The sequence below is a fragment of the Xiphias gladius genome, chromosome 2, assembly GCF_016859285.1.
Source record: "Xiphias gladius isolate SHS-SW01 ecotype Sanya breed wild chromosome 2, ASM1685928v1, whole genome shotgun sequence".
NCBI lineage: Eukaryota > Metazoa > Chordata > Actinopteri > Istiophoriformes > Xiphiidae > Xiphias > Xiphias gladius.
Genome location: NC_053401.1, coordinates 6432739 through 6460148, shown reverse-complemented (window position 1 = coordinate 6460148; position 27410 = coordinate 6432739). Strand labels below are relative to the sequence as shown.

Below are 27410 nucleotides of genomic sequence, written 5' to 3'. Positions count from 1 at the left end.
TTTTTAAACTCCATCCACTGATCGAAGCCACAAGATGAGTCTCAAAGTTCTGCAGGAAATCTAGTAAGTGGACCTTGAGTAAGATTTCTGTTTTTTTTTTTGTTTTTTTTTTGGTCAAAGTGCTGTTTCCAAGGTCAAGTGAAGTGAATACGCGTATTTCCCAAAATGTCAAACTATTACAGCTGTGTCATCAATCATTCACCACTGGTTCATGTAGGAGATAAAGATGTGTCATAGGAGTTATAGTTGTATAGAAAACGTGCCTACAACTACATTATGCTGTGTTATAAACCATGTATTAGGTGTCACAAATACTAAACAGGGGGGATGAATGTAAAGTGTTACCCGTGGACTTAATCAATACAAACTATCTGCTTTAATAAAATCGGGCAACCGTAACAAATCATATCCAAAATGAATCTTTCATGTTGTGTCAAGATTTTCTTTTATTTTGACAGCGTTTCAGGATATCTTACAGGTAAACAAGATTTTTGCAAAAGTTAATATATCCATAGCGTTGCATTTCATAAAAATAGTTGTTCCACTTATAGTCTTTGTGACCATCAATAGTACACTGAGTCATATTTATAGAGATATTTGTTCAGGTCTACACACTGCTATAATACTACACAGTGATACTGAGCCGCTTGGGTGTTGAGTTTATGGCGTAGCATGTGCCGTTATTTCAACACACACTTTGCAAAATACACCTCTAGATGTCTTTTTTTTTTTTTTTTTTTTTTTGTCCTTTTTGCTTTCCATAGAAAACTACTTACAATTTGGTTCAATGGACACAGCTCAGACGTGGAAAAGCAGTGAGTTGTGCAAAGGCTGAGCAAACGTATGCACATATTCTTGTTCCTGCCTCAAACAGAAGTCACAAAATAAAGGAGCAGTCCGGTCAAATGGCCATGACGATACGGGTTAGTCAGAAAAATGTAAAATTCAGGTTTGGCGGGCTTGTTTTGTGATGTTAACCCTGCACATCATCAACAAGTGATTGAAGGGCTGAGCCGTTTGTGCCTGGCTGATGATTTCCTCCGACATAATTATTCATACCCCCAAACCCTCTGTTTGAGATTGTGCTTTAAAGTCAGTCTGCTTAGTCCTCATGTAATTACAGATTAAAATGGCAAACATAATAACTTGTCTCCCTTTGCTCTTTCATTCTTTTGAAACCATTGGCCCATCCCCTCAGCAGAGGAAGGAATGGAAACTTTTGTTCTGGTATTATCATTTGTTTTCTCTATTAAATGTTGGCTCATTTGGAGGGAAAAAAAAAAAAAAAATACCACTCAGAAATTTCATGTCTGTAAAGATGATTCAGATGCTAGGAAAATATCCGTAGATCCCAAAACTGACTGTTCATTAAACCCCTCCCAGAAACAGGGATTCAATCACAGCTTAGCAGCTGTAAGTAAGCAGGACCGGCAGGCCTGTCAAGCTTTGGATTTCTCCACATGTCAAAGTGCATGGAAACACCACTACTTGGTATTAAAAGCGTTTGAAAGGATTCAAATGTGTTTTTCTGCTCTAATGTGAGCTGCAATCGTTGCCATGTCTGGCTAACTAGTTTACTTCCAAATGTTAGCATGGTAAAGGCGGCTGTTCTTTCCTGCTTTTCATTGGTTTTGACTAAGTTTACACTCCAGCATCTCCAACCAACGTTACCCAAGGTAGCATTACGTTTGCTAACCTCATTGGTTAGTTTTCATCCTGAAAGCCTTTTTATCTTACATTTCATAATCATTCTTATAATACTAGGACCTCTAGTGCATTCACGTGGTGTCAGAGTAATCGGAAAAATGCGTTCCCAACTGGGAAAAATTCAAATGAACGTCCCCCTCAAAGCAGAACAACAACTCGGAAAGTCAGCGAAAATTTTGGTACACGACTTACCGAGTTGTAGACGTCATAAACGCAGAAACATGGTGGACACAAGTAAATGTTTGGTCGATTGTAAGAAACTTTTGATAAATGGTGCAAATTTACGTATTGCATACCAGTTTTTTTTTTTTTGCTAACATGTAGTTGCTGTCCACCTAGAGTGACCTACATTAGTTAGAAAAGTTATTTATTAGTAGTAACCCCGATAACAAGTCAGATAAAGTAATTTTTTAGTGGTTTTAGGGAATGTACTGGTACAGCAACAACTCTGGGACACTCTGAGCAATAAAATACAGCACATCTTCTTTGTAGTGTCCACATTCCACCTTAAAAGCACATGAACACACCAACTTCCCAACTCAGGAAATGGGACTCTCCGAGGAGCATGTTATTGCTTCCTCTACACTGCAATACAATACCACTGCTGTTTCTTTAGATCATTTATATCTTCTCTCCAGTTGTTTAGCTTGATATGTAGCCATCGAGTGCCTGTTTGAGACACCTTTTAAAAGATTTTTGTTATAAAACTGGATTCAGCCTTTTCAACCAACTTGTGTAGCAAACGCTAGCAAAATTAGCTAGCTAGCTACAGCGGATAAAATCTGCTAGCAACAGTTGTCATTTTAGCCAACAAATCACAGGCCAGTTGTTGTCCACCTTTTTCGGAAATTTAGATCCCATTGTTTCAAAAATGACTATGAATTGAGAAATGTAAACCGCAAATGTGCCATGCAAGAATGGAAAGCTTGACAAGAGTAGCAAAAGTAACAACGGGTAGCAGGGCTTAGCAAACGGTCAATTGTTGTTGGTTATTGTATAAAAATGTACAAGCGCATAGCCCTGAACATGAGACAAATTCTGGGGCAGATATGAGTAAGCTAAAAAAAATTATGAAACTGTACAGGGAGCTTTGGCGTGGACATGTACTTCGTACTCCTTACTTCTTACAGAAATCACCTAAGACGAATCAAATTCAGCAGCTGACTGTAGCTGTGACAAGTGCAAACTCTTCCCAGCCGCTCTGGAAATGATTGAGATGTTTCATTTTCAAATCGAGAGCGTTCATTCATTTAGGTTACAGATTGTTTGGCGAGTGAACTTTTGACAAGTGAGACTGGTTCTTTGCCGACTCCAAATCAGATTTTACTAATTCCGTTTGGTTACGGTGCAAAGCTCTGCCCTGTGCTGACATTTGATTACACGATGGCACATAAGCAATTCTTCATGGAAATTACTAGTGTCAGACCTCATTAAGAAATCAGTAAAGTATCGTGACCCAAAATGAACTACTTTCACAAATAAGGACCGGCAATACCTCTGGTAATGGACTAATTTTCATACATAAAACTTGTGAAATAAATTATGCATTTCACCTTATCACACTCGTATCTGAAAAAATACAGTTTATTATTTATATCTTTAAAGTTGGTGTTGTATAGCAGCCTGTTTTGAACCCTCTAAAGTGTTTTGGAGTTGAACCTTTGACTTAAAAGCCAACCTCTCTGTCAGTCTAAGGCACTCTGCCCCTGGGTCGGTATGATGTGAGCGCCCTCTCTCAAAATCCGGCTGGACACCACCGTCCGTCACGGATTGCTTTGTTCGTTAAGCACAGAAATGAGAAAAATGGATTTACACGACAACCCCGCTGAACTCGGGATGAATCGAGCGCAAATAAACCGTGCAGCCAACTGCAGCAGGCCAGCCGAGACCCCAAACTGCAATCACAGCGCTGAACGGGAGTGTAGAAGAGGGAGAAGTCGGTGTGGTGAAAGTTCTGGTCCATGTCGTGCCACTTTTGCTTGTCTAATCGTGGACTAGAATTTTCCATCGGCTCAGCTATAAGGTTCTGTTTGCTTAAAGATGATCTTATTTACAAAATGATCCCACATATTCATATTCATATTCATAATATATCTAGGTCTATAATCATCTGATAGATTATTCAAGACAGATTCAGGCCCATACAGTCTCTGTTAAGGCAAAGTTCTGTTGATGAGGAGATTTCATCTCTGCTGTCACTCTTTGTTCCATTCGCTCTTGTCAAAAACAGGCAAACCTTCTTCTTAACATTCCATTTCATAAAATAGACTCCATTGTGTAGATATATAAAAAGATCCAATGGCAACTGACAGCTGCTTCCTGTCAAGTTATTTATGTTTACGTGTTTGTCCCCCAGTTCTGCTTAGGGAAAAACACAAAATAGAGTTCTTCAAAGTCTGTACCCCCAAAATGATTCCCCGCCACGCTGCACTCACACATTCTACTTGCTCTTCCATTTTTTTTCTTCTAGTGGGTGAATTACCAGTTCTTAAGGTGGTGGGTGTAAAATATTTCTCAAAATAATTTAGAGTACAGTATCATAAATAAAATTCTAAAAACACGTGGTCCAGATCACCCTGCCCCCCTTGGTTTACACTCTGGTCCATGGGAGAACGGAGTTGAGGGGGAGATAAAGGAGCACGGGAAGGTGTGAGGATGGTAGTTTCATCCAGATGGGGTGGTTTAGTTCAGATGAGTGTGGCCACTGTATTCTGCCGGAGCTGCGGTGTTATCTGCTCAGCGTGGATGTGCCTGTGCGCAGTGTGCTGGGCAGCTTGTCTGATCCAGGGATCTTCCAAGGCCCAGGAGAGACCGTGGCCTTCCTCCCTGCTGCGCTGCCGCTGCTGGTGCTCTTGTTGGGCAGGCTGGGCCGGCTCTCTCCCAGGCCCGGGTCCAGTTGCCTGGGCCTGGGCTTGCTCTGCTCCGGCTCCACCTGCTGCTGCTGCTGCTGCTGCTGCTGCCCGCCGCTGTAACGCTCTACATCTTCCCTACTATTTCCATTAGTGTGTGGGAGTTTGGAGCTGCTGGGAGAGTGGGCAGATTCTCTGTTGTCCCCAGTATTTCTCTCCTTGGACCTCCCGCTGGTGCTCCTGGAAGGTTTGGGTTCCCCACTCTGCCCCTCCTTGCCCCCTTCCCCCTCAGTAGTGGGCTGCACCCTGTGCCCCTTGTGGGTGGACCTGCCACCCTCTTTCTTAGCTCTGCCGCTCCCGCCGGCTGTAGCCGCTCTCCTCCCCTGGCTGACTGGATCTGGGTTTGGCAGCTCGGCCTTCTGGGGACTCTTTGAACGCTCTGTCCTGCTGTCTCGCGCCACCGGGTCTCGAGGGACGTCCAGAAGCAGCAGGTGAGGTGGGTCGGGGGCTGGGGCCAGATGAGATGAAGGCGATGACATGGAAAGGCTGTCGATGGGAGGGGCTACTTCCGACAGGCTTGGGGAGGCTGAAGGACGAGCATCCCATGGGGCGGCATTGTCTGGAACACACATACACACTTTTAATAGTATGAAAACCACAAAAGCACACATACACACTCTGCTTAAAAGCTTGCACGCATGCAACTGCATTATCAAACTCAAACATTAAATCAGAACAAAAATAATCACCACAGCAATCATTCCTATTCTACAAGCTAAAAGCATTAGAGTAAATATCAGAGCAGCACTACGACCTACTTCCGAGCGTGTCACAGGGTAACTCTACTTTTAGACAACATCAATCTGCCTCACATAGCTCTCTTTAAAGCCTCACCCAATCTAAAACCTTGGCGGAAAATCGAAAACAGGTTTAATGAAATGGATGATGTGCCCAATAGGGTGGTGCCTCAGCAAGAATGAAAACCTCAGGGGCCAAGTGTCTCTCTCTTTGTCTCTCAAGCCTGAAGAAGTCTGTATCCAACGTAGCAGCTGCAGTGAATCAACAGCGCGCTCCTCCGCAACTCTCCACTCTCACGGGCTGTTAGCTGCTGTTTCTGCACTGATGAGTCTCGGCCATCAGTCATTTTAGTGGGCCAGGCAGGGGGCAGATGCAAGGCTAGCTACACTAGCGCCATGGGGCCCAATTATGAAAAGACTCTCTTGCAGCGCTGGAGCATATTAGATCCAGGACCAAGAGGGAGACACAAGAGTACCTGGTCACTTCACAGTCTTACCTACAGCGTGCATTGCACAATGAGGGACATTAGGCCCATTAAGGGCAGCTAAAAAATACATTTTGAACTTTCAATCCTTAAACCTGCAATAACTGAGTTTTTGGCCACTTTGGGGCAGCAGAAACTGGCATGTAATCGTTTTAAGTTAATGCCGTGAACTAATTAGAAAACACTTACTTATTTACATATCCTGCAGTTGTGGAGCAACATTAGCATTCATTTGGACTCGTGTTTGTGTCCACCTGATGAATGCAAGTCCAATATTCGCTCTCCTTTTAGCTCCGTTTTGTTCTCCACCAACTCCTGACGGAAATATCTAGCTCTTTAGCTGCTACATGCTCTGTTATGTTCACCAGCTGGACGCTAACTTTGTCTGTCTGCCGTTTGGTGCTGGGCTAAGGCAGTGTACAGTAGGAACAGCTGCCTGGTGTGGCAGAAAACAAAGCTCTTAGAATAATGAAAGTAAACAAAAAAAGTAACGTTGCGGGCCAGAAAACTAAAACAATGAGTTGAAAAAAAGGTAAAAGGTTTCATAGAGCTCAAGGGAACCGTACAGTCACGTGATAATTCTCTGTGGATTCGTCAAAGTGAGCAACCCCTTTCACATTACACATAGTATTTGCCATTGTTTATTATAAAAATATTGATTATGGCCTCTTAAAAACAAACTTAAAATACTAAGCTTAGGAGGTGTCTTAAGTTAGTTAAGAGTAACTTGTCCAAGTCAGTTTTCTTTTTGCAGATGTCTTACATTTTCATCCTTATCGATACGCTTGGATGCTACTTGCTGTTAATTTCACATGTTAAAAGGGGCATGACTAAATCCAAAATACTTCATTTACTAGTCACAGGGATTACTACTCAGCCCGTGAAAGCCATATCTGTAATATCTTCTGTCGCTCTGAAAGAGGCTCTGAGGTCTGAGGAAATTACTCAAAAATTAATCAAGTGAGAAAATGAATCAAGTGACATCACTTTTTAATTGAAAGACAGCATTATAAACTTAAGGCATGGAGTTGGAATGATATTTGCTAGGCGGGTAGCATCTAACGAAAGACGAAAGTTGCATTATGGGAAATGTATGATCTAGAGTTTTTGCAGTTTGACCCAGAGGGGCTACATTGCTTCAAGTCGGGATATTTTTTTGCGTCTGCTGCATCAGTTTTGACCATTCTTTATTTAATCCGTCTCTTGCAAAACCAGCCAACTTTATGGAAACACAATACCAATGGCTACTGGAGATATTTAAGATTTCTGGATCTTACAAGAACCATACAGACTTTTTAAAGAATAACACACCACTGAGAAAAGGTAAGAATTCTTATCTTTTAATGAAGAACGGGGCCAACGCAAGCTAAATCCCAGTGTCTGACTGTCTTTCCTCTCTGAGCGTACATGTGATTAATTATAGGATGTCATTCTTTAGTTTGCTGTAGTGTCACTTTGATATAACTAGCGAAGAAGTTCTACTCCTAAGTTGGCTTTTTAGAGCATTCGTAAGTGTAATTCTCAGGTCTTTGATAAGTATTTGCCCTGGAGGTGCAGATCTTATGCTAGACAGAAGCGCAAAAGCTCACACAATGCCACACAAAGACAGGCACATAATAATAGTCATGCACATGCCCACAACTGGATGTCTTTATTGTAACATTGTTCATTTTTCATTTAGCTGTTCCTAAAAAGCGCAGCACAAAAACCTGAAACAAAAAGGAATTGCTCCTTTGAACATTAATATGCTAAGGTTTTAAATAGGCCAATTTATCACCATAGATGATTTGCATAACCTTCCACTATGCAAATAAAGTGCCTGTAAACTACGAGTAATGAAATGCTGAGTCAAGCCCACACAGAACAGACCATGTGGGTTAAAATGCTGCTTCTACTTTTAGGCAGCAGGGGAACTCAGAAACGACACAAAAGATCTCTAATGATCGAGCACTGTGTCTTCCGGGAGACCACAGTAAGACTCCCTGTGTGCATATTCCTAGGCTGTAGAACCACCTCAAGGCAAGTATTACAAAAGCACTCCACACAGAGAGATTAAATCCCTGGCTGGAAGGGGGCTGGCAGAAAAGGGCCGACGTAGGGACGCGACATCACCCTCCATTTCCTGTGTATAAGGGCTGGAGGGAGACCGCCAAGGCCAAACGCTGATGAATGTCTGTCAAAGGGGGGTTTAGTGCTGCAGTGTTCCCCTAAAATGGTTTTCTCTTGAGTGGTACGAGGAGGGAAGGCTAGCATGGCGCTGGTGCAGAAGCCACAGAACTGAGGGACGCATTGGAGTTTTATTACCCGCAGTGTCACACAAATAAATGTCCCCTTCCAGGCTCAATTTGTGCTGCGCTGAGATTTCACTGGGTAAATAATCTCCCAAATTATTTTATGTTCATCTCCTCTGGCTGACTCAGGGTGAATGCTCATTTTGCTGTATTTGTGAGCCTGCAGGTGGCTGCTGGCACCGATTTATCTTTCAGTCAGGAGGAGAGTGATGTTCACTAATTTTTACAACCTCCTGCAGCTTGGAGGGACTGTTGTTGATTATTCCACAAGACGAAAGGCAAAATCTTCAACCACTTGGGGTGCTGAAGGTTACAGAACAGGTTGTTTTGATGTGAAAGTGTTAAGTGCATCTTGAACAGGTGGTTACTACAAAACAACACACAAAACCACAGCACAGAAAGCCAAGGTTAAGGGAAGAGAAAACGTTCGTATGGTCACAAACCGTGTCTTTAGAGTGGCCCATTAGGAAGAAATAGGGGGAGCCATGCGTGTCACTTTTCATGCACATGGAGAGACTGGAAGATACCATTCCTATAGAAGGGGAAGTAACAACCTAGACCAATCAATTAGTGACAGATCACTGAAATGGACAGAAGAGAAACTACTGTTAGTCAAGATAGAAGAGACATATAGTTAGTTGTTTTTTCTGTACAGTGTAATACAGAATACAGTGAGTAGCGAATATATAAAGACAGAAGATATAACATGAATATAGATACATGCTAGAATAATATTATCAAGAGGTGAAGTGATATTAGATAAGACAGTGAAGAGAATACATTCTAAGAGTTAAAAGAGAGCTACAAAATGATCTTCAAGTTGCTGTGGAGTATAAGGTGCGGATACTTACCGTACTCTGGGACCTGCCCTGTACCCCTCTTTAAGAGAAGACGAACACGCCTGCCTCCAGACTTGATCAGCTCGATGGCCCTGGCGTGGGTCATGTCCCGGGTGCTCTCTCCGTTGATCTCAATGATTTGGTCCCCGACCTGGATGTGAGGAAGAGTGTGTCAGAGAATAAAAGCAGTTGTAATGATCTGTCAGAGAGAAAGCGTGTCTGTGCTTCCCGTACAACATCGTGTCAGAGAGACATTTTAGACAAGAGTGCGCTTCCAACTTTGTGGCAACAGTTTGGTAAAGCAGCGTTCCTGTTTAAACACGATAATATTGCCCTGCACAAAGCAAGATACGTAAAGAACGAGTCTTTTGAATTTGGTTTGGAAGAACTTGACAGACCTCAAACCCATCCGACACCTTTGGAATGTACTAGAACAGCGACTGCGAGCCAGGCCTTAGCACCCAACATCAGTGTTGACCCTCACTGATGCTCTTGTAGCTGAATGGGAGCAAATCCCTGCGGCCGGTTTCCAAAATCTTGTGGAAAACCTTCCCAGAAGAGTGGAGGATGATGTAGGAGCAGGTTAATGCTCACAGGTTTGTAATGAGATATTCATATTCATATATTGAATATGAATATTCATATATTCATATTGCTCTATTTGACTCTGCTTCTGACCCTGCATCTATTAATTCTTTTTAAAGTTTAAAGTTTTCTTAAATCTTGTGTATTGTATTGTATCAGTTAGAGTATTCATACTGTCAGTGTTGTTATGTGCTTTGTGTGTAGGCCAAGGACAATTTCCGCTATAGTGGACAATATAATTGTAATTTGTATGGGTGACATATGAGTGTAAAAAAGCAATAATGGCTGATGCAGTTTAATATAATTATGATTATTAATATTTCTGTATAACTAATTTCAATTTCCAGGTATGCTATTGTATGTATATTATTTATTAATCTTGCTAAAGAAATCAAGAAAATGTGGCCATATTTTTAAAAATGCAAGGTAAGAGTATTTATTTAATAAACAAGATCTTTCCATTGGTATAGAGGAAACCATTTCAGACAATCTCGTCTCAAAAGGAAGGAGGAAGTCTTTTTTTCTGCCACAAATTTTAGGTAGTTGTGCTCAGTGACTGATAAATACTGTTTGAGTTCAGAGCAGCCAAGTAAAGAAAGCACTGGATAAGGACCGAGGCTGCGTTTCGAGATTTAAGAGTACCAATAAAGCTCTTTGACCAGTGACTGTGAAGCATGGAGCAAAACCAAATTGAACTGGCTAACATGCCTTCCGTTATTTCACATCTGAAGCACACTGAACAAACAGAGGAATATATCAATGCATTTGAATAATGAAGCTTGTGTGTGACCTTAAATTGTAGACTGACATATTTGAGCGTGAGCATGTTGCCTGCTATGAAATGCGGGCCAAAAATGAATGACAGAAACACTAAATTAATAATATCCCATTTATATTAGGTGCCATCTTGTTGCATGAACCTCTTGGTGAAGTTCACAAAGGCACAAGTGAGACGAGCGACTTAATGAAGGTGTTTGGATACCTAAGACTGAGTCAATTATGTTGTAGCAGGTTCGAAAATGAGTGCACCACATATGAAACAGAAAATTAACAAGCTTCTTTTATTATGGATGACAGTGATCTATAAAGATCAGTATGGATCTATAATTCATCAGCTTTGCCATGAGCTTCTGTGAGTGTTAATAAGCATTACCAATCATGAACTGGTGTCAGTTATAATTAACTTTGGCAGTAATTTCGACACGTCATTTGGATGGAATTATGGTAGGCCCCCTTTCATGGGGCTGCTAAGAAACATTAAGGCGCCCTGATGAATACTAATAACCTGCACATATAAAATGACCAGAACTGCAGAAGCTCGGTTAACAGCATTAACAGGACTATCTCTGCTTTTTGTGACCACTCCCTGATGGACACGAGGATGGGTCAGACGTCAGCCCCCCCTCCTTCAAGACTCGCACTTCTCGGCGCTTCAAGAGGCAGCTCCCCGGCTGACTAATGGGGAGGATTCACGGGGAACAGGACAACACGTGCCGGCCAATTATGCTAACAAATGGCGAAGTCCGCCGGTAATGGCCGGGGCAATTTGAAAGTCAGGAGCAGACTCGAGTCAGAAGGGGGAGTCATTAGGTGTCATTACAGTGGTCTGAAGAGAGGTGGAAGGCAAAATGCTTTGCTCATTAATCCTCGTCTCCTAACAGCAGAGGAGAGGGATCTCCATTTTCATCTTTAATAAAATGGGAAGCTGAATGGACAACATGTGAAGGCCGAGCACGGGGAAATGTGCAGTGGAATTGAAGCTGGAGTTGCTTCTACCACACCCGATGCCCACATACAACTCCGTCTTTTGTTGAAGTTTTAAAGCTCAGTGAGGGAATTATCTGTAATAACCAATCACTTCACACACTATTCTTAAAAGCCACTGGCACTTGAACCTAAGAAAAGCTTGTTCGAATTTGTAAGTGCTCCTTGTTCCTGATGAGTTTGTGGGCTTGCTAGGGTCAAGAAGAATTTCTTTTTTTTCCTTTTCAAAGATGTGACAAAGTACCTGTTGAGGAGAAATTCCTTGGCTTAAACTCAAAGTGTCAGAGGGACTGCAAGGAGTCACAGTGCAAGGCGGCTTTTTGCTTTCTGCACTTTAGTACATGTCAAAGCACCACTCAAATCCAAAGTGACAGGCATGTCAAATGCTGTTTAACCAATGTCTCACATTTACTTAAGTTAAATACAGATTGATTCCTCTCTCCACCCATCAGTATGGGTTGTTCTCTGCACCTTGATCTTTGTAATCCATTCAAGAGCACAGTGTTGAGTGGATTTCAGTATCCTACCAGCGGTGTTAATGTCTGTCCATTCATCTATGACAAATCAGACTTAGTGGTGGAAAGTAACTAAGTACATTTACACAGGTACAGTTTTGAAGTATCGAAAATTTCCATTTTATGCCGTTTTATACTTCAACTCCTCAACATTTCTGTGGGAAACATTGTCCTTTTTACTCCACTACATTTATTTGTCAGATATAGTCACTTGTCACTTTTAAAATTAAGATTTTAAGAAATAACATATGAGCTTATAATGTACAATACATTTTTAAAGAATAAACCATTGTTTCCCAATATTGTGACCCCTTACAAATAAATCTATCTCCCAAATTTATAACATGTGGAGTCCTGTAATTGCCCTGTTAGTGTAATACAGTGATTCAATTCTTTTTATACTCTTTTAAACTATTTACAGTACTGTGCAAAAGTTTCAGGCACTTAAATGCAACACCATCAGGCAGGTGACTGATCGGTCTCAAATTCATTCTGCAGCTTGACAACGTTCCTCCCAAACCACACAGCCAGAGTCATAAAGAACTAGCTTCATTGAGAATAAGAACAAGAGTCCTGCAGCAAACGGTCTGCCCCCCCCCAGAACCCTGATCTCAACATCATGGAATCAGTCCGGGATCCCATGAAGAGACCAAAGACACTGAGAGAGACTAAGTCCACAGAAGAACTGTGGCAAGTTCTCCACAATGCTTGGAACAAACTACCTGCCGAGTACCTTGAAAAACTGTGAGCAAGTGTACCGAGGAGAATTCGCGCTGTTTTACAGGCAAAGTGTGTTCACAGTATTTTTACATAAGTGCATTGGTGCATTTACTTAAGTAAAGGTTTGGAATACTTCTTCCACCACTGATCAGACTTCATGGCAGCTTGTACTCTGACTTTAAGTGGAGCTCAAGAGGGATTCCCTCCTCCTCCTCCACCACCTGCATCTGGACCCACTGGACTCCAACGACTACGCCACTGAGGTGGGAAAGTAATATCTCCCCCGGGAGCGTCTTGCACACATTATCTTTGACAGGTGCATTACAGATAAGAAATGTAGAGCAGACTTAGTCTATCAGCCCCAGACGTAAAGATTGGGGGAACATACAAGTAGGAGAAAAAGAGAAAAACGAAGTGGGAGATCTATTGCAACGGGTTAATTAAATCGGCATTGACTAATAGAGAAAAGTTACAGCAGAAGTTGCAATTTATGTCGCTTGCAACAAAGCACATGGGGCAAGTGAGGGGGATTTACACTGCAGGGGCAGAATTGGGACAGTGGAGTCGTCCTTTATTCGAATTTCTTTTGGAATTTTATTACATCTCTATAAATTCAGAAAATATGTGTCTGCTTTCTGTGATGGAATAGTAGAGCAGCAAATATACCTAGAGGGAAAATTGTGCAGCTATGCAAACATTAAAGTACAAATTTAGCTGGTCAACTGGAATGTTTTATCTGTCTTTATCTTTCTGAATATTATCTGTTACTAAATGCAGAGGAGAGATGAGTTTTAGGAACTACCGGGAGGAGAAAAACTTAAAAAAGAAAAAACAACAAAAGGACGAACCATCTCAGTTATTTTGGCAGATTTGTTCTTAACCGGCCCTGAAAAGTTGCCGTTGCAGCTTTGATAACATCAGACAATTACCATGGGTGTCTGCCGTGTAATCCAGAAAGATAGAATGCTTAACCTTTACAAGGGGAAGTAGTAGCTTTCTAAAGGAAATTACATCATCAAACCTACTCTCATCCTCCCGTTGCGGATGGCTGGTCCGTCCTCTGCCAGTCGTAGGACAAACAGGTCCATCTTGTATTCCCGCCCTCCGCGGATGCTAAAACCGAATCCCTTCACACTTTTCTCCAGCTCCACTGTGAAGAAGTCAAAGTCCTGTGAAAGCTGAGACAAGCAAAGATCAGATATGATTAGATTCAGCGCTGTCTGAAGAGAAGACAGACCATTACAGCAGAAAATAGTCTCAGCACTCAGCGAGAAAAATAAATGAATAAAAATGGAGCAAATGCAACTTAATCACGATGCAACCAAGAATTGTATGAAAGGTATTAAAAGGTAAACAAGGGAGCTGTTTAAGAGGTAAATATTTTCTTTAAAGTATTTAGAAGTATGTGTCTATATCAGCTGTGCAATTTGTGTCCTCAGTTTTACTAAGACCAACGACACCTAAGGGAAAAAAAGACACATAAATGCTAATGGTGTTTAATTTATTTAGACAGACAGTGTAGAAATATGTGAATTCAATTTGTACAAAAACAGAATTTAAGTATATGTGAAGGTGTATAGAAGAATTGTATTGGATGTAGTCTAATCAGCGCTTAAAAAACCCAAATATATATATACAAAATGAATTAGGGGGTAGTCTGGAGTCAGAATTTTGAATATATTGAAATAGCTGCAAGAACAATGAGGGTATGAAGAAATAAATGTAATAAATATAATAAATAAATAATAAATAAACAAAATCAGTAATAACTTTTATTGAAGCACTTGCATTAGATATGAAAATTTATGGAGTTTTTTGGTTTATAGCGACTCCATGAGTGGCAATCAGTGGCACAGCCTTAAACTGCCATTTGAAAGAGTGGTTTCAACCGGAATTAATTTTTAATACTGTGTAAATTATGAAAAGAGCAGAGGCAGACAAACATATCGGCGGGCCGTTAACATCTGCCGGCATATAGCTTATCACAGATACTTTACGTTGGCATAAACGTTAAGCTATGATAAGTAACTAAATATTGCAGTGCAGAAATAGCAAAAATATGTTTTAAGTAATTTAGAAACGGTATAACCATTACATAGTTTGTTCAGCAGAGAGCACTGACAAGTTTATTTTTTAAACCACAAAATGTTGTGTTCAACAGATATCCTGGTCAAAATTCTTTAATAACCAATTTTTTTGGCCGAAGCATTAACATATAAAGCTGTTATGGTGAACAGATTACCAAAGAACTGTCTATTTACACACCAGGTAGACATGGAACAACGTTTTCATTCATTTGTAGCTGTGTTTGTGGCTGCCTGATGAAGTCCAATACTCACTCTCCTTTTAGTTTTATTTTTAGTCTCCACCAACTCCTGAAGGAAGGCAGCTGGCAGCTAAATTCTCCTCTGTGTTCACCAGCTAATCATCAGCTTTGTCTGAGTGCCATTTGGTGCCGGGCAGGTAACGCTCACGTAGTTTTAGTGTTCTTTTTTTTTTTTTTTTACTACTACTGAAAAGAAGGCTGATGAGAGCAGTCAGACTGAACCAAAACTGAAGTTGTGGGCGATAAAAACCAAAACAATGAGCTAAAGGAAGCTAAAATGCTTCATAGAGCCGAGGGCAATTGCAGAGTCAGGGGATAATTCCCTGCGGCTTTGTCACAAAGAGTGACCCCTTTCACATTACACGCAGTCATGTGATCCCTTGTTAATACAATATTGACTAGTGCACCTTTAAGGGGACCCACATCTCCTTTCTCTTAAGTAGCGTTATCAGTATCGGCTTCAAAAAAAAAAAATCCAGTACCGGTTGGTCTTCAGATAACGGTCTGCGAGAGGATGAATTGGGTGGAATTAAGAACAATTTTCCACTTTGGAAAACATCCTTACTTGAACCGGTGGCATTCTGTAGTCTGGGATGGCAAACTGCCTGGCATCAGTGGCTAGCTGCCTGTAGTCGAGCAGTGGCGGGTGTCTGTAGTCCAACGTCGGCGGCTGCCGGTAGTCCGCCACAGGTGGGTGCCGGTAGTCCACCGGCGGCTGTCGGTAGTCTGTGAACGGCGGCTGTCGGATGTCTGGTTTAACGTCTTGCCTCGCCTTCACTTCTGACCTGTAACTAACAGACCAATTAGGGATGAATGAAGAACGTCTGTGAGGATTTCTTTTACTGTCATAGTTATCTCTGGACATGCTACATTACTTGTGTTATGTTTTGGTGCAGTCAGTGGGCTGTGAAAATAACGCTTTCTGAAAAACCTCTGGGTCACTCAATGCTGACAGAGATGGCAACCATTAAACTAGACCTAAATGAGGAAATTAAACTGTTTTTCCTCACACATCACATAAAATGTGCACAATAAAAACAAGTTCTCTGAGGCCGCTGATCTTGAGTACAAAGAGACTTGTAAACTGTGTAAAGCAGAGGAAAAGGCAATGACACGGTGGATTTTGGACACCTGTTCTTGGTAAAATATTCACAGATCCCTATAAAAAAGAAGTTTACTTAAATAATTTAGCAGTCCATAAGAGTTAAGTGATGTTATACAAGAAACTGGGGAGAAAGAGGGAGAGTGAGGGATGATGAGACAAGATAGTGAGAAAGAAAAAGACAATGATAGTAAGAGAAATATAGAAAAAGGTGAAAGAAAGAGGAGGAAACTGTAACAAGAGGTGAAGAGAATGAAAAGGTGGAAAAAAGGTAGAGAAAATGAGGCTGGTGAGATGAAGGTGTCAGACTCACTCATACCTGTATTCTCAGAGGAACAGTGTTTTGCCCCAGAGACAGATTGAGGGATAGTCTATAAAAATACTTCACTGCATCAGCAAATCAGGGCAGCTGTGAATGTGACACTATAACACTGCATGAAGATGAAACAGGTTTCATTATAACTGTTTGCTACCACTTTGACAAGAACTTTTCATGCTCCGTAAACTGGAATCCTTGCAAACTTACCTGCTCTCGTGGGTGTAGGTTTGAGGTGGAGGGGCAGGCAGCTGGGTCACAGGGCTCTGGTGGGGGATGGGGTTGGGCTGGCTAACAGAGGGGTTGGGTTCTGACACCGCTGGGTTGGGCTGGGAGGCTGCCATGCTGGGCTGGTTCTTAGGGCTGTGCTGCTGGGCCATGGGGCTCTGCTTCTCTGAGCTGGGGGCAGATGGGGGATTGCTGATCTCTGCAATTCGGGAAAACGGGAATAGGATGAGAAAAAAAACAAAAACAAATCATAGCAAGTACTTTTCACCTGTATTTAACCAGGTAAAGGTGTTTTTTTAAAGCTTAAACCTGAGTTAATTGATTTGTTAAGTAACTTGGAGACATGACAACAAGCCTATTACATGATGAAGTCGATATGGCTAACATGTTAGCTAATAGCTGCCTTTTTACACATCCAGTAGACACATCATCTGAACATTATCATGTTGACCGGCTAGTCGCTGACTTGGTCTGTCTTCTGTTTGATGCTGGGCAGGTAGCTTGCACTGGGTTTATCAGAGTCTTTTCACTGAGAACTAATGCTACTGGATATGGGGGCCGTGGAAACCAAAACAATGCGCTGAAAGATGCTAAAACGCTTCCAAAAGCTGAGGGGAACTGCAGAGTCTGGCAATAAGTCTCTGTGGGTTTGTCACTACGAGCGACTCCTTTCCTATTACACATTTGATCATTTGATCCATTGCTAATATAAAGTTATTGATTAGTTCAGTTTTAATTTAAAAAGAACACCATTGACAAAATGCAAAGCAAATCTTAAAGGTGTCCTGTGGAGTTTTATGTAAAACAAACAAAAGTTATGTTTACATTCAGTATCTCCTACCACAACGCAATGCGTGTATCCTTAAGGTCTAACAAATGGTTTGAATGCAATTGCTTCCACAGAAAACCATTTGCAAAGCTGACTTAAAAAAGTTTAATGGTGACATCCATGTCCGCTCGCCAGCAGTCTTCTTGCATCCCCACAACCAACTGTTGATCAGAGCTTACCCGCGCGCACAATACAAACAAAATGGTGACCCCCTCATAAAGCATTGCTCCATAATGTTACTAGTGGTAAAATCTGGTACCTTTAATTCAGGTCTAAAATACCCAGGTTATAAATCTCCATGAATGGCAAAGCATATCGAAAAAAAAGTAGGTAAAGGTAGAAAGAGGCAAACCAGCCATCACTGTCATTTAAACAAATAAATAGGGTGTCCATCTTTTAATCTATACTGTGGGTCATTTCTCAGTCTTAGTAATAAAGTAGGTCTGACTTGTTTTAGTAATTTTAAGCTGATCATCTGTTTGCGGTAGACAGTTAAGAGCCTCTTTGGAATTAAAATCACATTTTCAAAAGAGACGTGGCCATGATTGCAGCATACAAGAAGAATTACCAGGAAACTGAAATCACACACATTTTTAGTCACATAGCCATTTTGTATTCTGTATTATTCTAACTACAAGATATTAGCAGTTCTGATCAAGCAATATCATGCAAAAGGAAGCAGAGTACTGATTTGGTGAAGAGAAGTTGGAGACCGGAAGAAAACAACTTGTGAATATGACAAGAGACAGTTAATCTAAAAAAAAAAAAAAAATCACGTTTTGCAAAACTCACATTACAACCTTCATTTAACAGAGCCAATTCAATCACTGTTTTAAATCACTGTCCACCTCTAAGTACTGCAGTTTCAAATCCTCACCTGCAATGCCCATGTGTTGTGTGCGCGTCCACATGTGCTCTCACCTTCCTGCGGTATGATCCTCAGGGTGACGCTGAGGCCCGCGTCCTTGATCAGCTTAACGATGTCGGCGTGGGGCATGCTGACGATGGACTGACTGTTCACCGCCAGTATCCTGTCCCCCACTTTCAGCTTCCCGCAGCGGTCGGCCGGGCTGCCCTCGATGATACGGCCGATTTTGTGGGGCACCGCTGTTGGAGGATTCAGATGCAACAAGCTGCGGGTAAAGATATGCTCGGCAGAAGATTGGAGGATTACGCCTGTGTGTGTTCACACAGCACTCGCTCAGTGACTGACTGAACATGCCTCTAACTCTCTCATTTTGCTATTTACCCCAGGCTTACGTAAGGCAGTCAAGGTTTTTTCATGTGTGTGGGCGATGCACTGCTCACAGCAGCATACCAGAGATGTGTGTGATGGACGTATCGTGGGAGGGCATGCATAATTGAAGAGATGAAATGAGTGGTGCTTCACTTTTTATTGAGCCATGACCACTTCTTATACTTAAGTTGGCCCCTTATCTTGACACTATATAAAGATTATTTGTTAGTTTACATGTGTCTAAGAGGTTTCACTAGGTTTAGCACTCGAAGCAGATGTTAAATAGAGTAAACGGGATGACTGATGAAGCATAAGCATCTACTTGATACTCCATAAAACACCACTAAAGCAATCATCGGACTCACTGTTAGTGGTGGCTGCCTCAGGCCGGTTGAGCGAGCTGATGATGACGAAGCCGAAGCCTTCGCTCTCCTTTCGATTGATGATAACATCGCTGGGTTGAGTGTTGGGGGCCGACGTCCCGTCTGAGGCGGCCGCGTTGCTCGCGCAGGTGTTGGGCGCCTGGGGAGCGCTGGTGCTGTTGCCATATGTGAAGTCACTGCGCGGGGAGCTGTGCTGCGTGGAGACGGAGCCCGGGCTGCGGCCATTCTCCGGACAGGTCTCACCTGTAAAGGGAGGCAGAGAGCTGAGCTTTTACGTGCGTTTACTGATCGAAAGTGGCGGAAGAAGTATTAAGATCCTTTCGGGAGTGTATGAAAATTATCGGGGGGAAGAGAGGTCAGAAAAGTGATGGGATATTGTAATTATTATTTTTGCACAGAACAGAAAGTACAAAAATATAAACAAAATGAAGAAAAATGGCACCTGTGATGGATTTAATATGATACATTACATTATTAGATTGTTATTACTAATTCATGAATGTGTATTTTATTGTTGTAGCTGGTTGAGATGGACAGTTTTTTTTTTTTTTAAACTTAGTAAAGTTATTATGTCAGCAACGATTGTATCTTTTGGTTTACATTTTTTTCCTCTGATCCCTGCTTTTTGAGGAATATTAGAGAGTTATACCTCTTTAGCCTCAAGCACTTATTTAAGTAAAACCATTTAAGAAGTTTAAAGGGGAAATTACTTCTGGTCGAGCCACTAACAGCTCATAGACTTTTGAAACATAAGGGCCTCAACAAGACATGTTGCATTTTAATCAATTTAAGTCGCCTGATTCTCTCTGTGTTGTTGTTATATTAAAAATGAACCAGTGTGATACATGCTTGCTTTGGCGGAATCCAAAGCTAATTTTAAATGTGAAAAAAAACAAAACAATTAATTTTAAGGGCAATAGTACTATTTTCTCCTGACCCCTAAAATTGGACAAGCTGGAGCTAAATCTCATCCTTGCAAACACAACAACGCAGTGCATAACAGAAAAAGCAGAAGATCAGTCACAACGTGGTAAAAACACATCATTAAAATGCAGCATCATGTCAATCCAGAGAGAGCGAAAGCAACTTCTTGCAACTCTTGTTTTTTTGTCTGTATTCATTCTGGCATACTGAGTGATCAAACCTGATGTTGCTGTTTTGACAGCTTACCGAGAAGCAGCGCTGTGGTTTTCTGTAGTTTATCAGTTAGGAATTTCAACTGTAACTTCAGTTTCATGAAATGAAGTTACAGCGAGATTTGTCGCCACGGAAAGGTACATAACCACATGTCGCTTTTCTTTGCACCAACAAGTGCACAAATGGTTATTTTATTGGGGGCGAAAAAAAAGAGAGAGAATGAGTTCCGAAATGTGGGGCACTGGGTGCAGGCAGAAGTATGAGCTAAGAGCAGAGAGCGGAGTCTGACATCTCGCAAAGTGCTAGTGGGAGTCCGACAATTAGGATGGAAATAAGGGGCCACAGAAAGGCCAGGCATGAGTCAGACAGTTGCCTTTGCTGAGAAGAAATTGACAGGGAGGGCGGAATAGAGTGGGAAGAATTGGATTGGTGAGAACAGTGTGTGCATGTGTGTGTGTGTATTTGTGAGGGCAGGAAGTAATAATGAGAACAGAGGAGGCCAGAGTTCACAGGAGGAAGTGCCATCCCAGTCTCCAGGCTCAAAGGACGAATAAGCTTCACGAGAAACCAGAGAGCAAAGGGGTGAGTTAGAGCAAGAGCTAATGTGTTTTTTAGGGAAGCTTCAGCGTAATTAGTCAGAGATTAGTGCTTCAGTTTACTGACTGATCACATCCTGTTTACCGGATCATTACAGGACAAGAATTATAGCAGTGAACAGTAGAAGCAAGAGGTAAGAGAGGAACCAGATAACGGGACAGAGGAATGCAGTGAAGTAGAGAACAGATGTGAGATCAATTCACTTGATAACAAGTATTTTGAAGCTGTTGTGAGCAGGATTAACCAGGTGTTTTCAACAGTCCACCAAAAATGGACTTTTTCAGTGTGTGAGCAGTCAGTACATCTCAAATTATAATTTTCATCCATCATCCATTTCAAGGTGAAGGCTTGATATATTCTATGTTTTTTTTTTTGTTATGGTTAACAAATCACATTAAAAGACCAGAACAATGAAAGCACATGTCACACAGTGCAGCGGTGTGGCTCATTGATGTGGTTTTTAATAGTTTTGGGATAACAGTGGAGCTCTATGGCACAGAGAATTAAGCTACAGTACATCAGGGTTTGGCAACACACCTAATAATTGTCAGCACGATCAAGTCATTGTTTGTTTGGGTCTTTTCGTAGGATTTGCGGACAATAGGAAAAGTATTTGTCATCAGCGTTATCTTTTAAAACACAGAATATTAGAACACTACTACTTGCATCAAAATAGTGCAATCGTAGTGACCTCACCCTTACCCTGGCGGGTGTAACTAAAAAAAACTTGGTCAGTGGCAGCATTTTATCCCCCTCTTCTTTCTGTCTCTACTATCTGCCATTAATAAATGCTAAAAATAACCCAAGAAAGAAAAAGAAAGTCTTACACAAGGATTGATATACAATCTCATGCAACCTTTTGAGGAATTGATTTGCATGCAAAGTCATAAAATAGCTAATTTAACATTTAAAAAGCTTTAGAAACTTTACAAATTACTTTTACGCCAATGAACCAAATAATTAATTGGCTAATTTTTTCAGCATTTAGATGATTTGATGATAATGACAAACAAAACAAACTTGGCCACCGGTCAACTCCATTCCTGTTTTCTCACCTGCCGCCTGCAGCCTCCTCCTGATGACCAGGTTGACCTGGCCGTTACGCGCCGCCCCATGCATCAGGTCGATGACGTATCTGTGTGGCTTCCCAACCACCGGGATCCCGTCCACGAACAGCAGCTCATCACCAGGCCGTAAGCGTCCATCTAGGTCTGCCGGACTCTTCTCAATGATCGCCCCAATCAAGATCTAATATTATACGTAGACTGTTGTAAGCAGGAAGTAGAGGTCCACTGGGTTTAGATGCTGGACTAGAGTGTTTAAGTGTTACATGCAGGGGGTGTTAAAGTGGTTGTTACAGTGATAAATAATTAGCCAAATAGTATGATTGAAATATTGCTTTGTTACTTTAACAGACAGCAAAAGACACCAACGCAGCCAGAGCCATCACTCTCTCAGGGGTCAGAGGTCAAGGGTTAGGGGTACACGGTGTGTGTGTGTAGTGGGTTAGAGAGGAGAAAATGACAGGGTTCCACGCCCATCACCATACGAGCCTTCTCACGCGTCTCCGGACTCACAGGCTGCCCGGCCTCGTCCCCGCCCAGCACCCGGAAACCGAACCCAGACTTCTGTCTGCGCAGGTGGACCTCGATGTCCTGGTACTCCGCTCCTGAAGCAGTACAACCACGGACAACGTTATTAATCCTGGATGTCTGGTATCGTACAATGGTTGGAGCTCAAGAGCAGTTTGTTTCTTAACAGTGTCCCTGCAGAGGTGAGATTTTTACCTGAGGAGTCCACAGGGAAAACAGTCCTTGGTTGGCCAGGTTCTAGACAGAAGAAAAAAAAAAAAAAAAATGCAGGACGCACCGTTAAACAATAACAGATGCATAAATACTGTTCATACACAGACACTCACAAATGCACACGAAGACAGAGAGAACAACAGAAAATACACATGCTCCCACAGAGGGTAGAACAAGGCACAAAGGCCCTGTCTCAGCATTAATGTCGCAGCAGAATTTCAGCATCATCCATAAACGTCAGGAAGTGCTTACAGCGTGTAATATACCCGTCCCTTATTTACAGTGTGAGGTGGGATGGAAGCACCGATCTGCAATCAGGGGGCTTCACACAACACCACATGATCTGCACAGCCGCAAAAAGGAACTCAACCGCAGACGAGTGGCTACAAATGAAAAGTTCATTCCCATTGTAACGGTTTCAACCGAGCTGAGCGCCTCGCTGGGACTCAGCAGGGATGATGGAAGGAAGGATATCAGGACTACAGACACGAGGAGCGACGCAGCTGTTGCCACAGTAACCACATCCAGTGAATCTTATAGATACCAAGCTGGTTTTACTGGTAAATACAGGATGCTAACTATTACAATTACTATTATATTACTATTACGTTCAATCAGAGGATCAAAAGATTAGAAAACAAGAAAAGTAAATGAGGGTAAAACTGCCACTGCCAGTATTCCTGCAACTGAGCAAACTTCATCTGCTGATGAAGATCATGTGATATGACTGAAAGCATTTAGAAGAGCCCCTAAATGGACCTTCAGGCAAGACTGTTTTCACAACTGCTGTTTCCAAGGTCAAGAATGAACCTTGAACCTCAGCATAAAATAAACAAACAGAAAAACAAACCTTTTTGAGGGGGGACAAAAAGGGAAGTTCCACTATTTCTGAATATCAAGCATGAAAAACAAACTACTTTTTTGCACCACCGCATTGTCATTGTTGAAAAGACTGACTCGATACTGTCATCAGTTCTCTCACATACCCTTGTCAACATCATTTAAAGGGTAAGCTCACCCAAATTTAAATTTTTTTTCCCCGTATTTTCTCACTTAACCTCTAGTGGTATCTAGCCATGCAGATCGCTAGGGCTTTAATTGCTCAGGATACCTGTCTATACAATTTCTGTCCACATCCCAACACAAGGGAGGTTAACATCAAAATCTATTTGTTGTGCTGTGCTGTAGACAGTAGACACCCCTGCAGACAGTTTTAATAGGGATAAGTGAGAAAATATGTTTCAGAGTTTGGGTGGTCTGACCCTTTAACCCAGCCTGTTTACGTAAATGCTGACAATCTATGATAGGTGGGGAAAAAAAAAGAAAAAAGAAAAAGAATCAGGATGGCTTGCTCACGGTAAACACCAGGAGGCCAGTAGCTTGGGTTTGTGATGCTGCTTGAAAAGGTCACACCCTACTTCCCCCACCACCAGTGAGAGGGGCAAACGGGAGAATTCCTAAAAATCGGTCTGTGCCTACTCCCTGCTGAGCCTCACCAGATCTAACCTCTGACCTTGCTGAAAGAAAGGGCAACAGTGAATACTACACTGATCACGGCGTCCACCGCTGAAGAGAGGGTTGATAGAGAGACTTTCTGACAGCCCCATCCTCTTGAATAACAGGTACAGAAGAATGAGCAACAGTCCTAACAGTCTCATGTGAGCAATGGCCACCTAAGAGAAACCAGAAACTGACAAGATACTACCACTCGTGTTGACACATCTTACACACATAACAGATACACATACAGTCATATTATAAATAGAATTTATAGCTGCTATACATACAAAGGACTGTGCTACCACTGAGGACACTGAGGTCATGTCTTCAGTAATTTTTTTTTTTTTTTTGTCTGTGTGTGAAATTAGTGGTTTCATAAACCTGAGGGGGATTTCTAATATTAATTAACTCAAAAGCTTAAATACAGTACGATGTGCATCTGATAAGATGATCCCAGTATTTTTAAACTTGACATGTTCAAATTGGACTACTTTTAGGCAGGGACATAACTACCATTGAGGACTCTGAGGTAGTATTCTTCTGGGAATTTGGTGCTGTTTTTTATTACACGACTAAAAACGTACACGTTTGGTATTATGATAACTCAGTTGTAGCAGACTCAGTATATTTAAAATTGAGTACTTATAGATATAAATACAAGGTATAAATACAAGATTCACTACAATTTAGGGGAATCTGCAGAAAGCTTTGAAAGAGCATTGTATCTTAGCATATAAAATTAGACATTTATCCAAATAAAACTAATTTAAATAGCACTCGAAAAAAAATAAAAAATAAAATGAAAACTCCAAATAAGTAAAAAAAAATGTCAAGACCTGCATTTTTAAATTTCTAAGGGGGTCTGCAATGTGGTGACTTGTGACTCATAACCTTAGCAATTCTAAAATCCTGGCTACAGCTACGCATACACACACAAACACAAAAAAAGCATTATGTACTAGTTCCTACTGCCTCAATTCCCACAGGGCTGTGGGAAGAGTGTGGCTGCATCCTGATGCTATCATAACGTGAAAAAAAATGCCCCCTTTTTTTTTTTTAAACAAGTCAAAGGGCGGTATTATCGCCGGCACCAAAGCATTATGTCCCAGCAGTAAAAAGATCAGGTGCCTTCGGGAGTGTTTTCTCATTCTCTGTTTATGATGTGAGCTGGCAGAGTGTCAATATTTGGATGTAAAGATCCCTACAGTCAGTAAAGAGACTGTTAGATGATATGGGCTTTTGTTTTATGTGTATTGGCCTTTGTAGGCATTTAATGAACAAAGATCAAATGAGATAAGTCGCCGCAAATGCTAATGGGGGTTATATCTGCGAGGCTTGTGATGATTATTTAAAGCTGAGGAATATGCGCTGAAAATTCAGCGTCAGATCTTTCAGTTTGATAGAAAGGGGTCACTTCATTTCGACAAGCTTTTTAAGTTTTCTCTGGAGCAGCAAAAGTGAACAATAATTCTCTTTTGTGTGTGTCTTGGTACAAGAAAGAGTGATGAATCTGCACTACACCACCTTCCAATGAGGAGTCTATCCCGCTTCGTTGCTAGAGAGGAGTGTTTCTTCACAGGGCTACACCTGCAGTATCCGCTCTGGTACTTACGCCTACTCTCATAGATAGCCCTGGACTTCTCATAAAGGTCATAGGGGTCTGGTTTAGCCAGGGCCAAGGCCTCGGAGGCTGAGTCTGGGACCGAGGCCCTGTGAAGATGGTGTGTTGGGTAGGGGGCGCTGTGGGGGATAACGGGGGCCGACAGGCTGGTCTGAGCAGGGCTGCCCTGGCCCTGCTGGGACTCCCACTGCTCCAGCACCTGTAAAGCACAGCGGCATGAGGGGTCAGTTATTTCCCTTCCAGCTTTCCCACTACTGAGGCGCGATTTTAGCTTGGTAACCATGATTACAAAACTGTAGTAGACGGTTGCTTTAATGAGTTTTGACCGTTTGCTAAGCCCCACTGCCCTTAGACACTGTTGTTCCACCTGTCAAGCTTTCTGTTCTCACACAGCGCAATGTTCAGGGTACTGTTTACAAAGAAGATAACGGCTTGAAACTTGAGATTCATGGCAATTTTTGAAACAATGGATTTCTGACTTCAGACAGGGGTTCTCATTTCTAGCCTAAAACCCCAGATTTTTTCCGGGTGGAAAACTAGCCAGTGCTAAGCCCGGGCTAAATCTGTTAGCTAGCCGGTTGAAAACTAGCGGATTTGTTTTAAAACGAAAAGCCGGTAAAAGGGTCTCAATTTATGCCAATGATGGCTACCTTCATGACATAATGGTAAAAGACTGAAGCTCCTAACCAGCTGATCATCCATAAAAATTGGAAATAAAGGAGCAGCTGTTTTTGTTCTTAAGAGTAGAGCTAGTCAGTCCAAGTATGGTATTATAAGTATTATGCTTTGCTGTTTTTTTATTTTTTAAAAACCATGTTTAACTTCTACAACGAAAAAGGATTAAAGTATTTTTCTAACATGACCTGTAACTCCATATTGTAGTATAGTTAGCTAATGACACGTGTCTTGCCCTTGAAACAACACTAACGCTCGCAGCTTATGTCAAAGCATATAAACAAACAGTTCTATCCAGTCTTTACACTTTTGCTCTTGTGTTTTTCTTGGTTTTGAAAAGATGGTTGAGAATAAGACACCACCCTCCGGACTCTTTTTGGATACCGAGGGTCGCTCTAATTAGGGCCACGTGTGCACAGTTTCGGCACTCGGGAGAAATCCAAAACTTGACAGGCCTGACGTGCCTAGTTACAGTTGCTAAGCTACGATTTGACAATCGCTGTCTGGGATGGGGTTTAGTGAACGGTCAATTTAAGCTAGACAGATGGGAAGCGAGACAGTTAGTGAGGTTAGTAGTTGAAACAAGCCAAACAAATTACAGCCTTTATTTGATACTGTAAATGTGGATCTATTTCGAAGGGGGAGCTTCCGATAACAGCAAATCTTATTAGTATGAACAGATGTTCACTGTCAAATTAAAAAATGACCTGCGCCAAGGCTACTCTGTTTTTGTAAGGTGATAGATTGTAAATTATACCCAATTTGCAAAAGTTGCTTCCAAAAAAAAAATCATTTGGAAATGTGCTGTCAATTGTGCGAGATGACGACGTCAGTTTTGACAACACCAAACACCAGTCAGTCAGAGTGTCAGGCTTGATGTGTCAGATAAGCCAGGCCGCTTGTGTCACGGCACGACACCAAGCAGATAGCCAAGATGACATGTTGACATGTCAGAAACTGTCAGAGACGGATCCGGAGGGAGCGATAAGCTTTTTGAAACCGAGACGCTGAGTCTGGCTGCATATGGCTCACTTTTATATCGAGAATTGCAGGGCAACTGGTTCAACGACGTACTGAGAATAAATATCAGCTTCACAAAAGC

The 27410-nt window shown here is 41.8% G+C and overlaps 1 protein-coding gene across 15 annotated transcripts in view; it reads right to left on the bottom strand.

The window, feature by feature from the left end:
• Positions 1-715: 715 nt before the first annotated feature.
• Positions 716-27410, bottom strand: part of magi2a (membrane associated guanylate kinase, WW and PDZ domain containing 2a) — a 206413-nt gene continuing 179718 nt past the window's right edge. For 3 of the 15 annotated variants that reach the window (XM_040142883.1, XM_040142916.1, XM_040142931.1), the window contains 11 exons: positions 25625-25832; positions 22495-22536; positions 22261-22376; positions 21763-21955; positions 18956-19216; positions 18275-18460; positions 16507-16723; positions 15444-15669; positions 13578-13730; positions 8981-9119; positions 716-5175 (listed from right to left, as the gene is read on the bottom strand). In XM_040142883.1, the coding sequence (XP_039998817.1) occupies positions 4436-5175; positions 8981-9119; positions 13578-13730; positions 15444-15669; positions 16507-16723; positions 18275-18460; positions 18956-19216; positions 21763-21955; positions 22261-22376; positions 22495-22536; positions 25625-25832 (2481 nt within the window). In that variant the 3' untranslated portion in view covers positions 716-4435. Of the gene's footprint in view, positions 5176-8572; positions 8711-8980; positions 9120-13563; positions 13731-15443; positions 15670-16506; positions 16724-18274; positions 18461-18955; positions 19217-21762; positions 21956-22260; positions 22377-22494; positions 22537-25624; positions 25833-27410 lie in introns of those variants that run through there. The other 12 variants (XM_040142949.1, XM_040142979.1, XM_040142890.1 and 9 more) reach the window with 9 other exon arrangements.